Source organism: Culex quinquefasciatus, chromosome 1 (genome assembly GCF_015732765.1).
Source record: "Culex quinquefasciatus strain JHB chromosome 1, VPISU_Cqui_1.0_pri_paternal, whole genome shotgun sequence".
In the NCBI taxonomy this organism is placed as follows: Eukaryota; Metazoa; Arthropoda; class Insecta; order Diptera; family Culicidae; genus Culex; species Culex quinquefasciatus.
The window spans coordinates 95146213-95169281 of record NC_051861.1 but is presented as its reverse complement, the minus strand read 5'-3'; the positions used below and the strand labels follow the sequence as shown (position 1 = coordinate 95169281).

Sequence of the window (23069 nt, the reverse complement as noted above, 5' to 3'; positions counted from 1 at the left end):
TCGGAAGTAGGAGGGGTTGCACAAGTAAGAACAAACAACTGGTAGTCGATTTGGTATCACTGTTTGCCCAAATGACAACGATCCCTTTACAAGTGTCTTTGTAGTAAATGCTAGGTTTTGTGATGATAAAGTTGGAAGAGTATACCTTAGTTCGATAAATAAGGTAGAAGGGAATACATACCATTTATTTTTAAGAACTGAGCCAATGTTCTCCAGTCCAAAATTTCGACTACCTTTTTATTCGTTTGGCGGGGATGAGTAACTTCCCATCGACCTGTTCCTCTTTTTTTCCCATTCACTTCTCCTGAGTCGGCAGAGTTTAGCATGGTAAACAACTGTTTTCTGTTGTGGCTGGCAACAAATTGCCCTGCTTGCGAACACACAAAACATGCGAATATCGATCGGCCCCGGCAGAAAACTAATTGCCACAACAGGGTATCGCTTTAGATTCGTTTGGTCCAATGTAACCCCTACAAGGGGGTAAGTTCGGACCATTTTTAAAATGATTGGCACTTAAGTTAGAGTTCATCAAACTCAATGATTAAAAAAAATAGGTGTTTGAAGACTTGATTATTAAACACGCTTAAAAATCATTTCTGATCACTTTTTTTTATTTTAATGCAAAAAAAATATACAAGACAACATTTTTTCGATGGATCAACTATGGTCCCCTTGGAAAAAAATGTCAACCTTTTCTGTCAAGAAGGACAGCGAGGTTAATGTTTGAAAATTGATGTAAGAATCCATTTTAAACACTTTGTGGTCGTACAAAGGGCCATTGTACTAAGAAAAATAAGCTTAATCGCTGTAAATAGTAATATCAGCAATCTAAGTTTCATTTTAGGACCCAATTGCAAACCACTTTTTACACTTAAGCTTCCATCCAACTCGGGAATCGAACCGATTGTATTGTGAGTCCAACTACCTGCCAGCGAGTCTACCGAGACGGGACCCACGGAGACGACCTGGACTGAGCGAACGACTTAACATCTCGGTTAGACCGTAAAAGCCGTAGACATTTTTATTTTACAAAAAAAAAAAACTATATAAATGTGAGGAAGGAATCGACCACCTTAAGGTGGATTAAGTAACGTTTTTATATAAATATAACAAGACATTTTCTATGAATTTTAAAAATAAAGATACTGTCATCCCTCATATTCGGAACAGTTTACAGATCGGCCAATGTTCAAGGTTTTTTGTTCGAAAAGTACTATTTTTACTAGTGAAATAGCAAGAGAATGTCCAAATAAAGGTCTTAAAACTAGCAAGGACGACAGAAAAGTTGTATTATGCATCCTATTGACAAATTACCACAAAAGTGTTCCGAACATGTGGGATAACTGTATAACATTTCATGTAACTGCATTGTTAAAATTTTGTGAACAGTTATGGCCTAATGATTTTAATATACAATTTCAACTTTCAAAATACTTTTTCAATTCAACAATAAAAAAAAATTGACGAATTCAACAAATACATTAATGCAAAGATCGTAAATTTTCAAGTTTTCTTCGGGGAACAAAAATCTAAAAAACATCACAAAATAAAAGTTGGCATGTTTGGACCTAAATTTTGTTTTATTAAATATATTTCAATCCATGCTGGTCAAACAGTAATTTTTATTTTTGTTATCCCGAGCAGACGGAAATAACTTGGGAAGGTCAGTTTTTGATTTTGTGAGAAGATCAAAATAAGTTATTGGGATGATCGGATTAGTTGTTAAAATAACAAAAATCAATAACAAAGATTTGTTCAAAGAATAACTTAAACTGTTATTATGTTGTTATTGCAATAACAAACCAATAACACAGAAGGAATCATGAAGGAATAACAAGATTTGTTATTTTGTGCGGAGAGGTGGAGCAGCATAATAACAAAAAATGTTATTGAACTGGTATGTCTCCATAACAAAAAAAAGTTATTGTTTTGGTTTATTTGTAATTTGCAAAAAAACCTGCAGTTGCCATAACTCCTCTGTACTAGTCAGGGATGCAGAGTCGGGTACCTCCAAGCGACATTGAATCCATACTTTGAAGACAACTCCGACTCTGGATGCAGGATATGACGTCAACGATGACTTCAGCTTTCCAAAAATACCCGACTTCACAGATTCCCACTCCAAGTAAAAGTTGCTAAAAATTTGCTGAATCTGATGCAGTCTCCGTGGTCTCACTCCAGCTCGAACTTCAACGTCAGCTCCGACTTCCTGGCTCTGTGAAAATAATAACAGTTTTTGTTATTCATACTTCAAAAATTCTCAATAAATAAATCAATTCCGTTAGAAAATATAACAAAATTAAAAAAGGATTCTCAAAAGTTAATTTTATCAGATTTATTTTAGCTTAAGGACCCCATTTCATGGCCAAAATAATGACCCCAACGAAATTGGTCAAAATTATACCAAAAATCTGAACATATTTAACAAATGAAAAAATAATAACTGATTGTGTTATGGACACTTAAAAACATTTACATTTGTGCGATTTATGGTTATTTTATTTCTAAGTCAGAATACCAAACGAATAACATATCTTGTTATTAGGAGAGTTTTTGAAATGTGTAACATTTCCTCTTATTAGCGTGTTATTAAACATTTTCAGTATAATATCACTTCAATACTAAATCTTGTTATTTTATCAGAAACTGTTATTATGTTTTCTTCTTGAAGTTGAAGTTCAGGATAAAATAATAACACTTTTTGTTATTTTAACAGGATTTGTTATTGAAATATTATTAATTTTGTTATTACCGTCTGCCCGGGAATCAAGTATAAAATATTTAATAAGGATCTTACCGGAACTTATTTGAGGCAAAACAAGGATTTTCATTGTGTCATCATTAATTCAGAGCTCGTATCATTATCATCCAATTTTATTGGAAAAAAAATCATTGACTCGCACGGTTCATTGTTCTCCTTCGAAATCGAAATATCCAAAACAATCACACGAGTGAATCCGTAGTAAAGTCAGTCCGCTCCTTTCCTGACTTTTCTTTCTCCGGTGTGGTGTCAAATAGCGCCTTACAGAACAAGAGAGTCAGCGAATGAATGAAGTGAAAATAGAAGGAAATAACAAAAGCCATTCCAGAAGAAGCCAGCCAGTCACTATGCAGTACGTGTGTACGTGTGCGATTGTCTCCTCTCTATTCTTTATCCATTCTTTACCGGCAAAGTCGTCGAGTGACTGTAACTACTCGTAATCACACAAACGAACGAACACACACACCCGCACCAAGGAGGCGGTTGGTTTCCGTTGATCAAGAACCAGCAGAATCAACCACGGCCGCCGTGGCTGTAGTGGCGTGCCTTCACGTATACCTTACCTCTACCTGCTTGACTCACCTGGGTGGCGATGTTGTTGTTGCTGCCTTAAGGGAAGCACCGTAACTCCTCACAGAAGGCATTGTTTCTCTTTGTGAGCTGGAGAACTTTGCCGAAGTGTCTCGTTGAATCCTCGGGATATTTGCGTTTGGCGCTTTCTTCTTTGCTTTTAGAGTTTTTCGCGTAGTTTCTTCGGTCGTTGTATTGTAATCTATGGTTATTGCACTGCAGTAGATATTTGTGTGTGTGTGTGTGTGTGCGTGGGGCTCTGTCCGGAACCATCACAATAGCAAAAGGAACAATGAAGCGTGTTCTCGATAGTAATAATGAAAATTTTGTCTATCTAAAAGACATTTATATTTCTGGTGTTGGTATTGATTGGTATTGAGTCTGTCCCACTCTGAAGAGTAGTCATATTTTCAATACATTTTCAGAAAAGCCATTAAGATCAATATAATAATTGTTTTGATTTTGACTTATTTTGTAATTGAATAACAGATTATTGTGTAAGAAATAAAATGTTCTATCAATAATTGTCAAAAATTTAAGTTTCTGGATTCTGCCAGGCAGTATTACGACGACAAATGCATTTTTCTCGAGCTTTTTGGATGTTCATCATGCAATATTGAACATCGCAATCAAAGTTTTGTTTAATATGCGAGAAAATAAGAAAAATGCCAGTTTTTTTTATTTACTTCAACCACACCTCAGAGAAAAATATAGGGAAAGATATACACTGTATATTTTTTAGACTGGATTATCCGAAGTTTCGATCATTCGAGAGATTGTATGAGACTTTTGACAATCGAATCTTGAACAAAAAATATTTTTCATATCAATTTTCTTACTTTTAAATCACAAAATGCATTTTTCAATATTTCATCACCGCCATTTAAAAGTTAAAATTTTTCTATCACTTAAGAGTAGTTTATAAATCATACTAGGGGAAATATATCCATTTTAATCAGTATAAGCCGTTCGATCAATTCTCATCAGTATTGCCGTTTTCCGCTACTAAATCAACATTTTCAGATGCATCAACAATGGAGAGGTGGTTGGTGCCTCCATCACATTTAGAGGGTAATGCTATAAAAAAGGTACAAAAGGAAGGACCTCTCAGTTTTCTATCAACTTAAGTGCTTATAACTTTTGATGCGTTCGTCAGATCTTCAATCTTTTGCACTCGTTGAAAAGGTCTTTCGAATACCTTTCCAAAAATGTACAACATGATGGGGTTTCTCACAAAATAATACCCTTTTGACAATCTTCCGGACATTTGTTAAAATCGTTTTCTATGCATAACTTTTGAAGTTCTTAACTAAACTTTATATATTTCAATAACGGCTTATGGGGCCCCAAAACGGATCGAATGAGACCAAAACAGACAAAATCGGTTCGGAGATAATCCAGTGCAAATTTTTATGATCAACATCCCACAACACACACAGACATTTGCTCAGATGGTAAGAAAGGCAATAATGCTTATTTTGAAAATTCAACTTTTGATGAAGTGAACTTACGAAAAAAAATAAGACATTTTTTCTCTCGGTAACCCTTTACAACCCAACCCCAGCTTCAATCAATAAATTCGCGAAAAATCAATTTTTCAACTTAATTGTAATCTTTAAAAGCATTGAAAAAAAGAATTCTTACAATCATAGAAAAAATAGGATTTGAGGTTAACTTCACAGAAAAAAAGTGGAATTTTGGAATGTTGAAAATTTGGTAGGTTGGATATTAACTCTATTTTTGAGTAATATTACATAAAAAATGTGTAAAAATGTGAACCTGATGAATATTCTTAAAAAACTGATGAAAATTCATCATTTTCTGGGGTAAAATTAATCTTTTTTTTTGCCACAAAATCTGTCACCATTTCCTGATGAATATTACCATCATTTTTTTCTGTGAACATGATAAAACTAATAAGGCTAAAAAAGTAATAATAACGGGTTGTAGAATAAGCCAAATATTATCAAAAACAAACATAAACATAACATGATCAATGCAAATTAAAATATTCAAAATGAATTAAAAAAAATATTTGAAAAGTAAAAATTTTCGTAGAACCAAAGTTAATCAAATGACTCCCCAAACATGGTAAAAATAAAAACAAAAACGAAAATTAAGTCGGCATTAGAAGATAAGTATTTTTCTGAACAGTAACTTTGCCCAAGAATCCAAATTGATCAAAAAATCTCTTCTATTGATAAAAACTTTGCATGTCAAAAGAAGGCTGAACATAGTTCAAAATGATCAATGATACAAAATGAAGATAACGTTCTTCCCAATTTAAAAAATTGCAAAAAAAAATAATTTCACAAAATATCTAAATTTTAGTCAAACCTATTTTTGAGTACATTTTTTATTCAAAATCGAATTTGCTATCAAAATATTTGACGTCATTTTGACAAAGTTTTTTTTTAAATCAAGACTAACATTTCAAAAGGACGTAATATTTAATGTTTGTCCCTTTTGAAGTGTAAGTCTTGATTTAAAGAAAAAAGAAAATATTGTTTGCGAAAATATCGGGAAATTTTAGCTCTTCAAAAATATTTTTTTCAAAAGTGGACAAACATGTGCACTTATCTTAAAAAATGAATAACTGCTGGTACATTTTTTCAAAAAAAATTACCAAAAAATGGCTTTAACTTGAAAACGGTGCACTTCATCAAAATTTCATTGAAGTACTTTTTGATTGCAAATTCGAATTTACATCGAAAAATTAAGTTGAACAATATTTCAACAATAACTCGATCTAAGATTTTTTGCACATTCTGGAAATTTCTGAAAAGTTGGCATTTGATGTCCCCTAAAACATAAAGACGATTTAAATGACAAAAAATGACCAAAAACATTTTTTACCGTGTATCATTTTTTTCAGTGTAGTCCTTATACATACCGGTATCTTTGCCAAAGATACCAAATCGATCAAAAAAACCTTCAAAATATACATATTTTTGAATATTTATGCATCATTTTTGTATGGACTGCTGCCAAATTTGTATAGAAAATTATATACTAATGACGAAAAATGGCATTTTTGGCCATACTGAAGGCACCAAAAAGTTTCAGGTGGATTTAAAAACTCAACAAAAAAGATCAAGTGATTGAAATCTCAGAAAATTGCTAATGTTGGTAACTATCGGATTTATTTCCGATGCCAAAAAAGTTTTCTGATCCATCCAAGACTTACTTTTCAAAAGGTTTTAACGTCTTAATATGAACCTTTTTGATTTTTTGCTGGACCGCTCAGTTTTCAAAATATTGATTTTTTGTCGCATGTTAAGTTTTTGTAGATTTTCTCAAACTGTGTAATCAAGCAGCAAAACTTAAGATAAGATTTCGTAAACATCATCAAACTAATACTTTCACGCTGAAAATTTAGTGTCAACAATATACAGCAAAGAAACGGCGATTTGCGTTTCAATTTACCGTGGAACTCTGAATAGGTAAAAAGTTATTGTAAGTAAAAACTTCATTATTATTAAATTAAAATTTCAAAGCGAGTTAATCCCCTCTAGCATCTAGTTTGTAGTGTTATAAACTTTCTATCAGAGTTAGTATGTAAATAGTACGTCCAATTAAACTGAATAAATTGAATCCTTAAAACCAACAGTTGAGGCGGAGAAGCTGCTAGAACGTCAGCTTCTCCGCCTCTTTGTCTCACCAAAGCTACCTTTTCACAAAACCTGACCTACGCCAACGCCATGTCCGTGTTCAAGAGTTGTCCATCTGGCCCCACAACCTTGCTCACTTCCTGTGCTGGAATCCCTGTTGCATCAACATGCTAATAGAGTTATCCACGCTCGGTTACCGCCACCACCAGCACCACCAGCATGCCATACATATTAATTCAATACGTAGTCCAACGAAGGGTCGACCCTCCGCCCAAATCATCGCCGGGAAACTTTCATTACTTGGCATTCCATCATCCCGTCAGAGAGCAGAGTAGAGGCGGACCTCTTTTCGGGTCGCAATAATAGATCCCTTGAACACCTAGCCTCACCTTTGTTACGTAACCACATGCAAATTTCAAGACAGTACGGGGTGTCTTATCTCCGAACCGCACACTCACTCACCCCATTACAATCACATTCAGCAGGTATTTGTGTACGTGTGTCTGTGCCTTGAAGACAATTAACAAGTACTACGGTTTTGTGCTGCGTTGTTGGCTTGATGTGTTGGCACAATCGACCTTGCAAGTTTGTAGACTTTTTGAATTGGAGACATTCTAGATTTCCAGACATTTAAGATTTTCCTACTTCAAACATATAATAGGATTCCAAATATATGCATGAATTCACTTTTGAAAGCTTTGTAGAATTGGAGACTCTATAGATTTATGAAATTTAAATTTGTGGAGACTTTAAAAATTTCTGGAAATTCAAGATTTGGAGACTTAAACTATCATAGGATTCTAAATATTAAGATGAGTTCACTTTTGACAAACTTTGGAGACTTTAAAATTTTATGAAATTTAAATTTGTGGAGACTTTTTACGTCTCTTGTAATTCAAGATTTGGAGAGTTAAAATATTTTAGGATGTAAAATAAGTTTATTAAATATTTGATAAACTCGCGTTTGTTGACTTTGTAGATTTTGAGACTGAATATGAATTTGTGGAGACTTCTGGAGACTTATAGATTTATGAGCTTTTTTATATAGAAAAACTATATGTTTCGAAGGTTTCGAGACACTCAATTCTAGGCAATTCTGCCAACAGTGCACCACACCGACAACCTGGCTTTGAGTAGTGGCTTCAACCTACATCGCCCACTTTGCCAAGAGAGAGGTCTACTGACCAAAAGTGTTCTTCTCTGGTACCACTTCCTGCTGCTGCTGCTACTCCATCGGACTCGAGGTTTTCGGTGGATCAAAGTGATTAGAATGCAAATAAATGGGAAATTGCTGAACTCGACAGGTTCTCTCCCTGGCTAGTGTTTCCCGGAACAACTCCTCCTGACTTGGCGAGCTCCGCAAATAGGACTAGCCGTTGCTGTCTGGCAGTGTAAATAGTAAATTATTGTAATATATTACTGCGGTCGAACAAGAAACCCAGGCACATTTAGTATGCAGGTTGGAGGTGGGATGCTGCAGTCTTGCTTTGAAATTAAATTTGTAGACTTTCAAGATTTGTTGACTTGAAGTTTGATTGAAAAACGTACAGAATTTGAAGATTTCCATGAAGTCTTTCGAACAATATTGCTTGTTTTGGAGACTTTATCGATTTTGAGTGGAGACAAACGGCCCTGATTTGGAGACTTTAAAAATTAAAAGACCTATCGAATTAAAAACATTTATGATTTGGAAACTATTCGTCATATGAATCATTCAGTATTATTAGATATTCAGTGTTTGGAGACTTTCTGTTACTGGATACTTCCAATTTTCGAAAACTGCTAGTATGAGGAAACTTCAACAATTTGGAGACTTTCTTTTTCAGGAGACATGCTTTGTTGAGTGACTTTACATATTGGAAGACTTCGTATTTTGAGGCATTTTGTATTCATTAACTTTATGTTTTAAAAGAAGTACCTGGATTTTCTGTTTTTGGAGGATTTACGGTATTTTTATACTCTTCGAAAATTGGAGACTTTTAAGTAGGAGACATTCAATATTAGGAGACTTTCTACAACTATGCCTCTCCCGTAATTTTGCTTTCTGTTTTCAGTTTTGACTTTTCAGTTTATGGAGATTCAGTTTTTTAAGATTGTCAATATTTGGAGACTTTTTGTGGTTGGGAACTTTCAGTATTTTGAAATTCCGTTTTTTGACTGTCGGAAGACTTTCTGTCATTGAGTACTTTAAGTTTTTAGAAATTTGCTGTGTATCATAGTTTTTTTGTGATGACTTGCTGCATTTGGAGACTTTCTGTATTTGGAGATATTCTGTCCTTTGTTTTGGAAATATTCGGCACTAAGATACTTCCAGAATTTAAAAACTTTTAGTATTCAAAAACTTACAGTATGTGGAAACTTTAGATATTTTGAGACTTACTGTACTTGGAAGTTTTCAATTCTTTGAAGACATCCTGTTTTGGAGACTTTTTGTATTTGGTAGATTTTTGTATTTGAAGACTTTATGTACTTTGAAGACTATCACTTAGTGTAGGCTTTATGTTTTCAGAGACATTTAGTATTTAGAGATTTTCTGTACATGAAGTCTCCATTTGTTTTGGAAGATTGCTAGTTTTTGGAGACTTTTAGTATTTCGAGACTTTCAGTATTTTGAGACTTTCTGCGCTTGTAGTCTTTCTCTACTGTGAAGACTTTCAGTTTGTGACTTTTTGAAATTTGAGGTTTTCTCTACTTGGAGACTCTCTGTACTTTGAAGACTTGGAAATACTCGGCATTATGAGCTTTCCAGTATTTGAAGACCTTTAGTTCTTGAAAACTTACCAACTTTCTGTATTTTAAAACTTTCTATACTTGGAGATTTTCTATACTTTGAAGACATCCAGTTTTGGAGACTTTCATTATTTTTACACTTTCAGTTTTTGGAGACTTTTTTAATTGGCGGATTTTTGTATTTGGAGTTTTCTTTACTTTGAAGACATCCAGTTTGTGGAGACTTTAAGTATTTCGAGACATTTTGTATTGAGAGAATTTCTTTACATGAAATATCCATTTGTTTTGGAAGATCGCTAATTTTTAGAGACATTTAGTATTTGGAGACTTTCAGCATATGGAAACTTTCAACATTCTTAAACTTTCAGTATTTTGAGACTCTCTGTGCTTGTAGTCTTTTTCTACTATGAAGATTTTCAGTTTGTGCTAGTATTTGGAGACTTTTTGAAATTTGAGGCTATCTCTGCTTTGATACTCTCTGTTCTTTGAAGACTTGGAATGTATTTGAAGACCTTTAGTTTAAAAAAAACTTACATTGTTTGGAGACTTTCTATATTTTGAGACTTTCTGTATTTGACAATTTAACATACTTTGAGGACATCAAGTTTTGTAGACATTTGGAGACTTTTATTATTTGAAGACTTTCAGTATTTTGAGACATTCTACACTTGGAGATTTTTTGTATTTGTAAACTTTCTGTACTTAAAAGACTTCCAGTTGGTGGAGACTTTAAGTTTGTGGAGACTTTCAGAATTTGGAAACATTTTGTGTTTATATAATTTCTGTACAAGAAGTCTCCATTTGTTTTGGGAGACTGCTAGTTTTAGGAGACTTTTTGTATTTGGAGACTATCAGCATTCGGTGATTTTTGTGCATGTTGAGACCTTCTGGGCTTGTAGTCCTTCTGTTTTATGAAAACTTTCAGCTTGTGGAGAATTGAGTACATGGAGACTTTTAGTGTTTGGAGACTCTTAGTATTCGGAGATTTTTGGTATATGGAGACTATCTGTAATTGGGCACTTTCAGTATTTGAACTTGCTGTTTTTCGAGATTCTACAGAGTTTCGGAGACTTTCAGTTTTTTTGCGGCTATCAATATTTGGAGACGCTTTTTGTCTGGAGACTTTTTGTAATTGGCTTTCTTTTATGGTAACTTTCTGTATTGCGAGAGTTATTGTATTTGGAGACAGAGTATTATAGACTTTCTTTTTGGAAATATTCAGTATTAGAGGACTTCCATTTTTTAGAGATTTTTAGTATTTGGAGACATTTTGTATGTAGAGAATTTAGTTTTGAAAGACTGCTGTTTTTTTTAAGACTTTTAATATGTAAAGACTTTCAGCATTTGGAGACATTCTTCTATTTTAAGACTTTCTGTGCTTGAAGTCTTTCTGTACTAAGAAGACTTTTAGTTTGTGGAGACTTAAGTATAAGGAGACTTTTAGTATTCGGAGACTTCCAGTATTTGTGGACTATCTGTAATTGAGCAATCAGTACCTAAACAACATCAATTTTTGAGCCATTCATATCTGGAGGCTTTCTGTAATTGGACACTTTTGACATTTTGAGACTTCAAGTTTGACTTGCTATGTATAGTGGCTTTTCTTTTATGGCAACTTTCTGTATTGCGAGACTTACTGTATTTGGAGATACTCTGTATTTATAGACTTTCTGTTTTAGACAGTTTCGGTATTCCGAATCTTCCAGTTTTTAGATTTTTAGTATTTGTAGACTTTTAGTATTTGGAGATATTTTGTATTCAGATAATTGTTTTGGAAGACTGCTAGTTTTTGGAGACTTTTAATATTTGTAGACTTACAATATTTGGAGACACCTGTATTTGGAGACATTCTGTACATAGTTGTTTTTGTTTTCGTAGATTATTGCAACATCAACAACTTCAACAACTTCAGCAACCATCTCTACAGCAACACCAACAACAAACATTTCAACACCTACAGCAGCCGCAACAAGCCCACCCCCTCCAGCAACAACAGCAACAACCACAACCCCATCAACAACAGCATCAAAATCTACAGCAACAACTACAAGCCCAGTCCCACCAACAACAGCAACCACAACTTCACCAGCAACACCCACCGGCACAACAGCAACCACAACTTCATCAACAGCAACAGCCCACCCAAGCTCAGCTAATACATAGAAGCGCACAGGTATACAGTGAAACACCTAGCTGGATGTTCCGGCCAGCACAACGTAGCTCTTTTTCGGAAACAGGAAATTTTATGAACTAATGACGCCTTCATGTGAAGCCAGCGATAATATAATTTTGACAAGTCCAACCACTGCGTCTAATAATTTAATTGAAATTTTGACTTACTGTCAAAACTTCAATAGAATGAAAAGTGCCGCAAAAATCGACACTATTAATCAAGCTATCAGCGGATGCCTTTATACTGCTATTCTTGGCACGGAGACCAGTTGGGACGCTAGTATTTTAAGCGAAGAGGTTTTCTCTAGCAACTTTAATGTATTCAGGAATGATAGAAATCTGTTATCATCCGGGAAAAAGTCAGGAGGCGGCGTTTTAGTCGCCATTAAAACCGATTTTGACTCAGAAAAACTTGATTCTGACGTTTTTGTACATTTTGAACACGTATGGGTCAAAGCTCAGATTGCAAAAGAGACTCACATCTTTGCATCTGTGTATTTTCCCCCGTTATCGCCAATCAGCTCTTATGAAGATTTCTTCAGGAACGCTGAAAAAATTATCTCCAGTCTAGATCCCGAATCCAAAATACATTTGTATGGCGATTTCAATCTCAGTGCTGTCGACTTCATGGTTGACGCAGAAAATGAGTCTATTCTTATTCCCATCTTGGGGGGAAAGTGATAGATTACAATTAATTTTTGATAAAATGTACTCTCTCGGCCTAAATCAAATTAATCATGTTAAAAATCAAAATAATCGCTTTCTTGATCTTCTTTTTACTAATATGACTGAAGACTTCTGTGTGACTGAAGCAAATAATCCACTTTGGAAAAATGAAGCTCATCACACAGCAATTGAATTTTCACTTTTCGTGCATAAGGCTATTAACAGACCAGATGGTTCAGATTACGAAGAAATTCCTGATTACAATAATGCCAATTATCCCTTAATCAAACGTAGACTATTAGAAGTTGATTGGAAAGCATTACTAGAGAAAGAAACGAACATCGAGCTAGCAGTTAACACTTTCTATAGCATTATATTCGACATCCTCGATGAAAGCGTCCCAATACGAAGAAAAAGACGCACAATTGACAAACACCCGCCTTGGTTTACAAGAGAGGTTAAAAACCTTAAAAATAGAAAACAAAAAGCTCACAAAGCTTACAAAAGCAATAGCCAAAAACTTGATGAGTATCTACAAATATGCAGTCAGTTAGAAGTCACCATCCAATTTGAATTTGAAAAGTATCATAGAAAGGTAGAATCGGAAATCAAGAGTGATTCCAAGCAGTTTTTCAATTTTGTCAAATCAAAATTAAAAAGTAGTAATTTGCCGTCAAATATGTCTCTCGACAATAAAATTGGCAAAAACAGTGCAGAAATTTGTGAACTATTTGCAAACTTTTTTGAAAGCGTATACACCTCTTTTGATGAAAACGATCGGGACCGAAGCTACTTTTCCTTTATACCCCAAGCGAATAACGAAATAACAGTCGATAGCTTATCCTTAGATGAAATTCAGGCGGCTCTTAAAGCTCTTGACAGTTCGAAAAGTACCGGACCAGATGGAATATCTCCAAAATTTGCGAAAAATGTAGCCTCTGAACTGGCTTCTCCGCTTTATTGGCTATTTAATCTATCATTAAAATCAGGAATATTCCCAAGTGCTTGGAAGAAATCATATTTAGTTCCAATTTTCAAATCCGGTAAAAAATCTGACGTGAAAAACTTCCGTGGAATTGCTCTTATTTCATGTATTCCCAAGCTCTTTGAGGCAATAGTAAACAACAAAATGTTTGCTCAATTAAAAGACTACATAACACAAAAACAGCATGGATTTTTCAAAGGGCGCTCAACAGCAACTAATCTTCTCTCGTTCGTAAACTACACATTGAATGAAATGGATAACAAAAACTCTGTACAGACACTCTATACTGACTTTAGCAAAGCCTTCGACAGAGTGGACATTCCTATGCTTCTTTTCAAATTAGATAAAATCGGAATTGATTCTAATCTACTTTCATGGCTTAAATCTTACTTAACAAAACGCACGCAATGTGTTAAATTTAATGGCCTCATATCTAGGCTCATCAATGTAACTTCCGGGGTACCTCAAGGCTCTCATTTAGGCCCATTACTTTTTATTCTTTACGTAAATGATGTATCCTTTATATTTAAGCATATCAACGTTTCGATTTACGCAGATGACATGAAATTGTTTATGAAAATTAAAGACGAAACTGACGCTTCAAGATTCCAGAACGAAATCAACATATTTTTTGAATGGTGCTGTCGTAGCCTTTTACAACTTAACATTAAAAGTGTACATCGATCTTGTTCAGCAGAAAAATAAATAAGCCAAATATAAACGTAAAACTAGACAACCAGATAGTTGAAACCTGTTCAAATGTTAGAGATTTAGGAGTCATACTTGATTCTAAAATGACTTTCATCGAACATTACAACACGATGGTATTCAAAGCAACTAATATGCTCAACTTCATAAAACGATTCAGTTATAACTTTAAGGACCCCTATACATTGAAAACATTGTTCATAGCTTATGTTCGCTCTATTCTTGAATATTGTAGCGTCGTGTGGAGTCCACACATCAAAACACATGAAACCCGTATTGAATCAGTGCAAAAACAATTTTTACTATTTGCTCTTCGTAAACTAGGGTGGACAGTGTTTCCACTTCCTTCGTATATTGCACGCTGTATGTTAATAAGCTTAGAAACACTTGTAAAGCGTCGTGAATCCGCTTCTCTCTCGTTCGTAAATGATCTTATTGCAAACCGAATTAATTCTCCAGAGTTGTTACAAACATTAAATTTCTATGAACCCACACGCGTATTGAGAGCACGTGAGCCATTCGCATTGCATTTTCACAGAACTGACTACGCTAAACACGGGCCCATGAATAGAATGATGGAAACTTATAACAAATATAATAACATAATCGATTTCACAATGACAAAATCCACCATGAAAAAACAGTTTTACAATCAAAGATAGATGCTCCCCCCTTGTAATTAGAAACTAAGCAACGATCATGTAGTCTACGTATGTTTGACGAATAAATAAATAAATAAAATAAATAAATTTCAGAAGTCTACCAGTTTGTGGAGACTTGCAGTAATTAGATATTTTAAGTATGTAGAGACTTTATTTTTAAAAAAATGTTGGATCTGGGCACTTTTTTGGAGACATTCAGTAATAAAAGATTTTCTGTATTTAGAGACTTCCTTTCAGTAACTTTTGGTATATGGAGACTTAGGATTTGTAGACTGTCAGTATTCGGAGACTTTTTTATGTAAAAAGTCTTCGTGAATAAAAACGCCACCATACTAAGAGGTAACAACTATCGAATCAAATCAAAATTTATCTCACCATAGCTATTCGACATTCTTGGCTGGTGGCTTTCCTCCAAAGCATCTGCTCCAGTTCAACTTTCCCGTTGGAATGTCTAGCGATCCTCGGTTGAAATTCCAAATCCAACCACGTACATACCCCAACATACCGCACATTTCACACGCCGAAATTAATCACAATCGCAAATATCTTGACAAACACCGACGGGACCGACGATTCATTACAACTAATTGGCTTTACATATCGCGCGCCACTAAACCAATTTCCGTCAAGAACAATCCTCGAAAATTGATTAATCCTTGTCACCCGTTCACACCTGTACCTGTAATGACTTCAACTGCTACAACAAAGACAGCAGGTGTAGTGTTGTGTAGAGTTCTTGCTCCAAAGATTATTAATTTCTCCGGTGACGTGTGCCCAACCGAATATCAACAAGCTCATTAGTTTCGAGGCAGCTGAAATAACCGTGCCGAAGGTTTTCATTGAGCTCGTGTGAGCCTCAACATCCAAGCCAAGTACGAGCCAAGTTATGAATGAATTACTGCGGAACCCTTGCCCCCTACTACTTCCTACTCATTGCCGAAGGTTTGCCGTATAATCCGGTTTTTGAGGTATTACAAATTACCATCCTACAGGCTGCGGAACGGGCTCGGGTAAGAACCGGGATCGATAGCAACTAATTCAAGCTGCTTTGAAGGTGGTGCTGCTAACCCTTGATTGAGGGTGTTGGACTTTTTGAAATGTGTGGAGACTTTTAAAACAAATACAGACTTATAAGATTTGGAGACTTTCATGACTTGGAAGTTTTCCGAATTTGTTGGCTCGAAGATTTGTAGACATTCAATTTTATGAGATTTAATTGTTTGAGACATTCAAGATTTGGAGACTTTTCGAAAAAAAAATAATATATGAAAACCAATCTAGAATTCGAAAAAGGGAGATTTATAAGATTTGGGAGACTTTTTATAATAATTTGGAGATTTGTAGACTTTCAAAATTTGAGAATTGATTGATTTGTAGACTTTTAGAAACTTTCGATATTTTAGAATTGAAGATTTTCAAAACGTGTAGACCTTTTTATCATCAAAATTCACTTCAAGGGTTATCCCCCAACGCCGTACACATATGATTCCCCGCGTGCTCAACACGTCCCACGTGGTGGGGGAGGCAGCGTGATGTGCGTCGGTAATAAGGCAGAAATTTTGATTATGTCGAGCGGGAGACGCTCGTGCATGCAAAGATTTGAGCCAGCCAAGAAGGCTGGGTTGGTGTGACCGAGTTCTTAAGAAATGTCAGGATCGAATTTCAAAGGATCGATATTTTCGAGAGCTTTGCCGAAATCTGGCTTTATGACTCGGCTGGTTGCTTCTAAAGGAGTTGTTCAGAGGTTTCAGTCAGCACGTTTTGAGGAATGTTCAAGTTTTGGTAGTTCCTGAATTCCGTTTGCAATTACACGTTTTTCTAAAATTCAAAATCAACAACGCAACGAATCGACAAATCAAGAAATGAACAGATCACGAATCATAAAATCAACAAATCAACAACTCAGCGATTCAACAAAATCAACAAAATAAAAAAAATCAACAAAATCAACAATGTCAACAAAATCAACACAATCAACAAAATCAACAAAATCAACCAAATCTATAAAATCAACAAAATCAACAAAATCAACAAAATCAACAAAATCAACAAAATCAACAAAATCAACAAAATCAACAAAATCAACAAAATCAACAAAATCAACAAAATCAAAAAAATCAAAAAAATCAACAAAATCAACAAAATCAACAAAATCAACAAAATCAACAAAATCAACAAAATCAACAAAATCAACAAAATCAACAAAATCAACAAAATCAACAAAATCTACAAAATCAACAAAATCAACAAAATCAGCAAAATCAACAAAATCAACAAAATCAACAAAATCAACAAAATCAACAAAATCAACAAAATCAACAAAATCAACAAAATCAACAAAATCAACAAAATCAACAAAATCAACAAAATCAACAAAATCAACAAAATCAACAAAATCAACAAAATCTACAAAATCTACAAAATCAACAAAATCAACAAAATCAACAAAATCAACAAAATCAACAAAATCAACAAAATCAACAAAATCAGCAAAATCAACAAAATCAACAAAATCAACAAAATCAACAAAATCAACAAAATCAACAAAATCAACAAAATCAACAAAATCAACAAAATCTACAAAATCAACAAAATCAACAAAATCTACAAAATCAGCAAAATCAACAAAATCAACAAAATCAACAAAATCAACAAAATCAACAAAATCAACAAAATCAACAAAATCAACAAAATCAACAAAATCAACAAAATCAACAAAATCAACAAAATCAACAAAATCAACAAAATCAACAAAATCAACAAAATCAACAAAATCAACAAAATCAACAAAATCAACAAAATGAACAAAATCAACAAAATGAACAAAATAAACAAAATCAATAAAACCAACAAAATCAACAAAATCACAAAAGACACAAAAACTAAATAACTAAACAACTAACTTGTTGATTTGGTTGATTTTGTTGATTTTGTTGATTTGGTGTTGATTTTGTTGATTTTGTTGATTTTGTTGATTTTGTTGATTTTGTTGATTTTGTTGATTTTGTTGATTTTGTTGATTTTGTTGATTTTGTTGATTTTGTTGATTTTGTTGATTTTGTTGATTTTGTTGATTTTGTTGATTTTGTTGATTTTGTTGATTTTGATACTACTCACTGAGTTGTTGAGACTTGATGAATTATTGAAAATTTCACCGAGATTCAAACAAAGTGATTTACAACGACCCCCTCATCGGTGCTGCTACACTTTCTTCAGAAGGCGAAAAACTGCCTTTTTAAGCACATTCCCAAGGTGTGCGGCTCTTGGATCTTTCTGATGTGATACCGGCAAAAGGTGGAGGACTTTTTTTGTTATGTAAACAATTTTCCGCCCAAAAAGAGCCAGGTACACCGGTAGGACTCTTGGAGGTTGGGAGGTTCCATTTTGGTTTGGCAACACGGTATCGCGTGTTTGTTGATAATTTCGGTGGGGCATCAAATTGAATTTATTTGGAATCGATTTGTGCTGTTGATGTTTGGTGAAAATTTTACATAACGAGCGAATGGGCTGGCGAGGTTCAAGGCTACGTCAAAATGATGTAATCGTAATTTCATGCCACTTTCTAACCTTTGTTACACATCTCCTATCTCGTTACAGGTACGAAACTGGAAGTAAACATCAAATAACGACACTCGGAAGAAGGCAAACCGGGGGCTCTTTCTTCGTATAAATAAGGCACTTCCAGGTAGATAACCTACATCCATTATTCAATTTGAAGAAACCCTTAAACGGAGAGCAAGTCAACCTAACTTTATTTTTCTTCGAGAATAAACAGCTTCCCGCATGCATCTTAATTAAATGCAAAAGCAAAGAAGAAGAAAAACAACAGAAAACGTGCCTGTGTTGGCAAAACAGAGTCACACATACACAAATACAATCACACACAATGACAACGAGATAAAGACGCACACACAACCACACATAAAACCTGGAGGAAAAGGAAAAATTGCACAAGAAAAGGGTGAATCTTGCACGAAGCCGACGCAACTCAACCGTGAAAACTCCGCTCTCCGTTCGTCGAGAAAAGCAGAAGATTTTCTTTTCTTTAGTTTCGTTTGGGTGGCTTTTCCAAAGAAATCCAATATAGTTGTATGTGTCGTTATAATACTGTGTCGTTGAAATTTGTTGGACACTGTAAAAAAATCTTTCGATTTTCGCTTTCAAGACATTTTTATAACATTTCTTTTAAACATGTGAAATTACATGAAATTCACGTAAATTCACAACTAAACGTTTTACAGTGCAGAGGATTGCTTGAGCCTCCACACTGCACCGCACTCTTATTGTGTCACAGAGTTTGTTATCTTCCACTCGCCGCAGCATGCAGACAAATTCTCGAGCAGTGCAGACAAAGCTTATTCCCAACGTGACATAGCTGGCGGCTCGGCGGAGCAGGGGGAAAACTTTTGCTTTTCTCCTCCGATTTGCCAATTGTGTTGTGGAAAACTATGCCAAGAGGCAACAAACCAGAGAGAAAGAAAATAAAAAAGAAAGATGTGACAGTACTTGTAAAGTAGCACAGCAGGGGCAGCAGCAAGATGGTATTGCACAGAAAAGTTAAATCAATCTGACAGTAATATGCACAGGGAATGATGAAGGGAAAATATTAACAAAGTTTGCGCAAGTTGAAATTGAATGAAAAATTGAATTTGGAATAGAGATGAATTGAATAATCATGCGGAAATATTTGAAAAGTATTAATGTGAATCTAAAATACAAAAATACAAAAATACAAAAATACAAAAATACAAAAATAAAAAAATACAAAAATACAAAAATACAAAAATACAAAAATACAAAAATACAAAAATACAAAAATACAAAAATACAAAAATACAAAAATACAAAAATACAAAAATACAAAAATACAAAAATACAAAATACAAAAATACAAAATACAAAAATACAAAAATACAAAAATACAAAATACAAAAATACAAAAATACAAAAATACAAAATACAAAAATACAAAAATACAAAAATACAAAAATACAAAATACAAAAATACAAAAATACAAAAATACAAAATACAAAAATACAAAAATACAAAAATAAAAATACAAAAATACAAAAATACAAAAATACAAAAATACAAAAATACAAAAATACAAAAATACAAAAATACAAAAATACAAAAATACAAAAATACAAAAATACAAAAATACAAAAATACAAAAATACAAAAATACAAAAATACAAAAATACAAAAATACAAAAATACAAAAATACAAAAATACAAAAATACAAAAATACAAAAATACAAAAATACAAAAATACAAAAATACAAAAATACAAAAATACAAAAATACAAAAATACAAAAATACAAAAATACAAAAATACAAAAATACAAAAATACAAAAATACAAAAATACAAAATACAAAAATACAAAAATACAAAAATACAAAAATACAAAAATACAAAAATACAAAAATACAAAAATACAAAATACAAAATACAAAAATACAAAAATACAAAAATACAAAAATACAAAAATACAAAATACAAAAATACAAAAATACAAAAATACAAAATACAAAAATACAAAAATAAAAATACAAAAATACAAAATACAAAAATACAAAATACAAAAATACAAAATACAAAAATACAAAATACAAAAATACAAAAATACAAAAATACAAAAATACAAAAATACAAAAATACAAAATACAAAAATACAAAATACAAAAATACAAAATACAAAAATACAAAAATACAAAAATACAAAAATACAAAAATACAAAAATACAAAAATACAAAAATACAAAAATACAAAAATACAAAAATACAAAAATACAAAAATACAAAAATACAAAAATACAAAAATACAAAAATACAAAAATACAAAAATACAAAAATACAAAAATAAAACATAAAAATACAAAAATACAAAAATGCAAAAATACAAAAATACAAAAATACAAAAATACAAAAATACAAAAATACAAAAATACAAAAATACAAAAATACATAAATACAAAAATACAAAAATACAAAAATACATAAATACAAAAATACAAAAATACAAAAATACAAAAATAAAAAAAATACAAAAATACGCAAAATACACAAAATACACAAAATACACAAAATACACAAAACACACAAATTACACAAAATAATAATAAATTTCATAAAAGCTGATTCAACCAAAAATTTAGCTTTTTCAGCAACTAATTTGTACTACATTTCGTCTCTAAACCACCACCAATATCACTTAGTTTGAATACCAAAAACAGTTACCAGGACCTCAAGTAGCGACAATCAAACACCCACCAACTCGCATCATTAAGTGGAGTGTGTTCACCTCACCAAAGTATTCAATTTGTAGCCAAAACCGAGCCCTCCGCAATAGTGCCGTAATTGGTCCTTTCGCGAAACACAAGCAAAAACTCATTTTATTATGAAGCCGCGTGGTTTGCTGTTTGCGTCGCACCGTGTGCTGCCTACATTCGGGGGTTTGAGCGATGCTTTTCCCCGTCGCACGTGTGTGGTTGACCAGATCAAAGGGTACGAATTTCACTACGGAAGCCACGCATGAGTTTCACGCACAAAATGTTCGGTTGACTTGGTGGGGCTTAAATTGGTAATGTGACGTAAGTGACAGTTTGAGACAGGTTTACCCCCAAATGGCGTTTAAGTCACTTTGCAAAATTCGCAAGTTGTTATTTAACACGCACGTGCGACTCATTTGAACAAATTGCACTTTACGGTGGTCAGTTTTGGGTCAACTTAATCACTGCACTGATTTTTGAGGTTCGCCACTTCTTTTTCCGATCCCAGCGGTTGATTCGATATCAGTTACAGTACAGTTGAACGCCGCTGGTTTGACACCTTTGAGATTGTCACTACTTTTTGATCAGAATTGCCACTCTTGTTTGTCACGCTATCGGGGTTCCACTGTAGCGGTTAGTCGCCTACATTTCTCAGTTCCGCACTGGAGACGCCCGGTGCTTCAACAAGTTCGGCTTTTCCAGTAATCTCTTCATGATGAATCTGTTATCTAAGAGCAAAAACCACAGCATGTTCGTCATCGAAAGCCAAAATCGGTTCGTGGCGCTCGAAGACCGCAAAGTCTGGTGGTGGTGGTCCTGTTTTGATGGAACATCAGTCTCATCCAGTGCAGAGCATGTTCGTAGGCAAACCGCAGAACATGGCGCAATCTGGTGCCGTTCGTGATAGCCACAAATCACTATTGCACTGCAGAGCATGATGACAGATCGGGTGCTGGGTTGCGACGAATGTTTGAATTTTCCTAGGACGTGGACGCTGCACTGATTGAAGAATATATATTGCCAAGACGAACATTTTCAAGACGAAAACTTGCTAAAGTTCCAAGGATTTCTTACCATATCTGATCAGGCTCTTCCAGAGTGACCAATAAGATGACCCACAACATTGTGCATCTTTCTAGAGAATTACCACTGAATCGCTGCACCATCTTCTTCCAAATGACTTTTGAAAGACATCTACCTATTCTGGTTGCTTCCGGTGAACTTTCTACCAGAATCAAGTATTTTAAATTGAAAATTGGAACTGGGAACGGTCTTCCGTGGCAGACGGGACTACCCAGAATTTCATGCCAAGAACTTCACGCAACAAAGTCCAGTCTAGTCAGCACGAGTCGTACGAGAAAAGGATCGTTTCCCGCTTTAGTTTGACGTCTTTTTTTGGTCCCCTTTAAATTCAAACAGTGTCGAAAAATATTACTTTTCGAAACGAATGCTGAAAAGTTGAACTATAAACTAGTTTGACGGATTGTTTAAAAATGTGTATCTAAAGCAGGTATTAGACTTTGACAAACGAATTTTTTCGTGTTTGAGTTTATTTCACGAATAATATTAGGAAATGAGTCGCTCAGTAAATTCAAAGATTATTTTTTTTAAATATATTAGAAAACATAAAATTGATTAATAAGCAAATTTATCCTTGCTAAGAAATTTTCCCTTCTTTTTTATCACAATTCGGCCAATGACTCGTTCTATAATTGTTAGAAATTTTCACTTCATTTTCAGTTAAAAAAAAAATATTTTTAGAATCGCTTTAAAGAAGACTATCAAATTTGATTTTAGGTGACAGAATAAAAATTAAATAAAAATATATTTAGAGAACATAAAGTGTTGAAAATTTTAAAAATTTTAGACAGTTAATTTTTTTTAAAATTTTAGAAATTTTTTAAAATTTTGAAAATTTTAGAAATTT

The 23069-nt window shown here is 33.6% G+C and overlaps 1 protein-coding gene across 6 annotated transcripts in view; it reads left to right on the top strand.

Moving 5' to 3' along the window:
* LOC119768342 (putative cyclin-dependent serine/threonine-protein kinase DDB_G0272797/DDB_G0274007) overlaps positions 1-23069 on the top strand; it is a 72144-nt gene that overhangs the window by 4952 nt on the left and 44123 nt on the right. For 4 of the 6 annotated variants that reach the window (XM_038258555.1, XM_038258556.1, XM_038258554.1 and 1 more), the window contains exon 3: positions 11551-12448. In XM_038258555.1, the coding sequence (XP_038114483.1) occupies positions 11551-11926 (376 nt within the window). In that variant the 3' untranslated portion in view covers positions 11927-12448. Of the gene's footprint in view, positions 1-11550; positions 12449-18462; positions 19622-23069 lie in introns of those variants that run through there. The other 2 variants (XM_038258559.1, XM_038258558.1) reach the window with 2 other exon arrangements.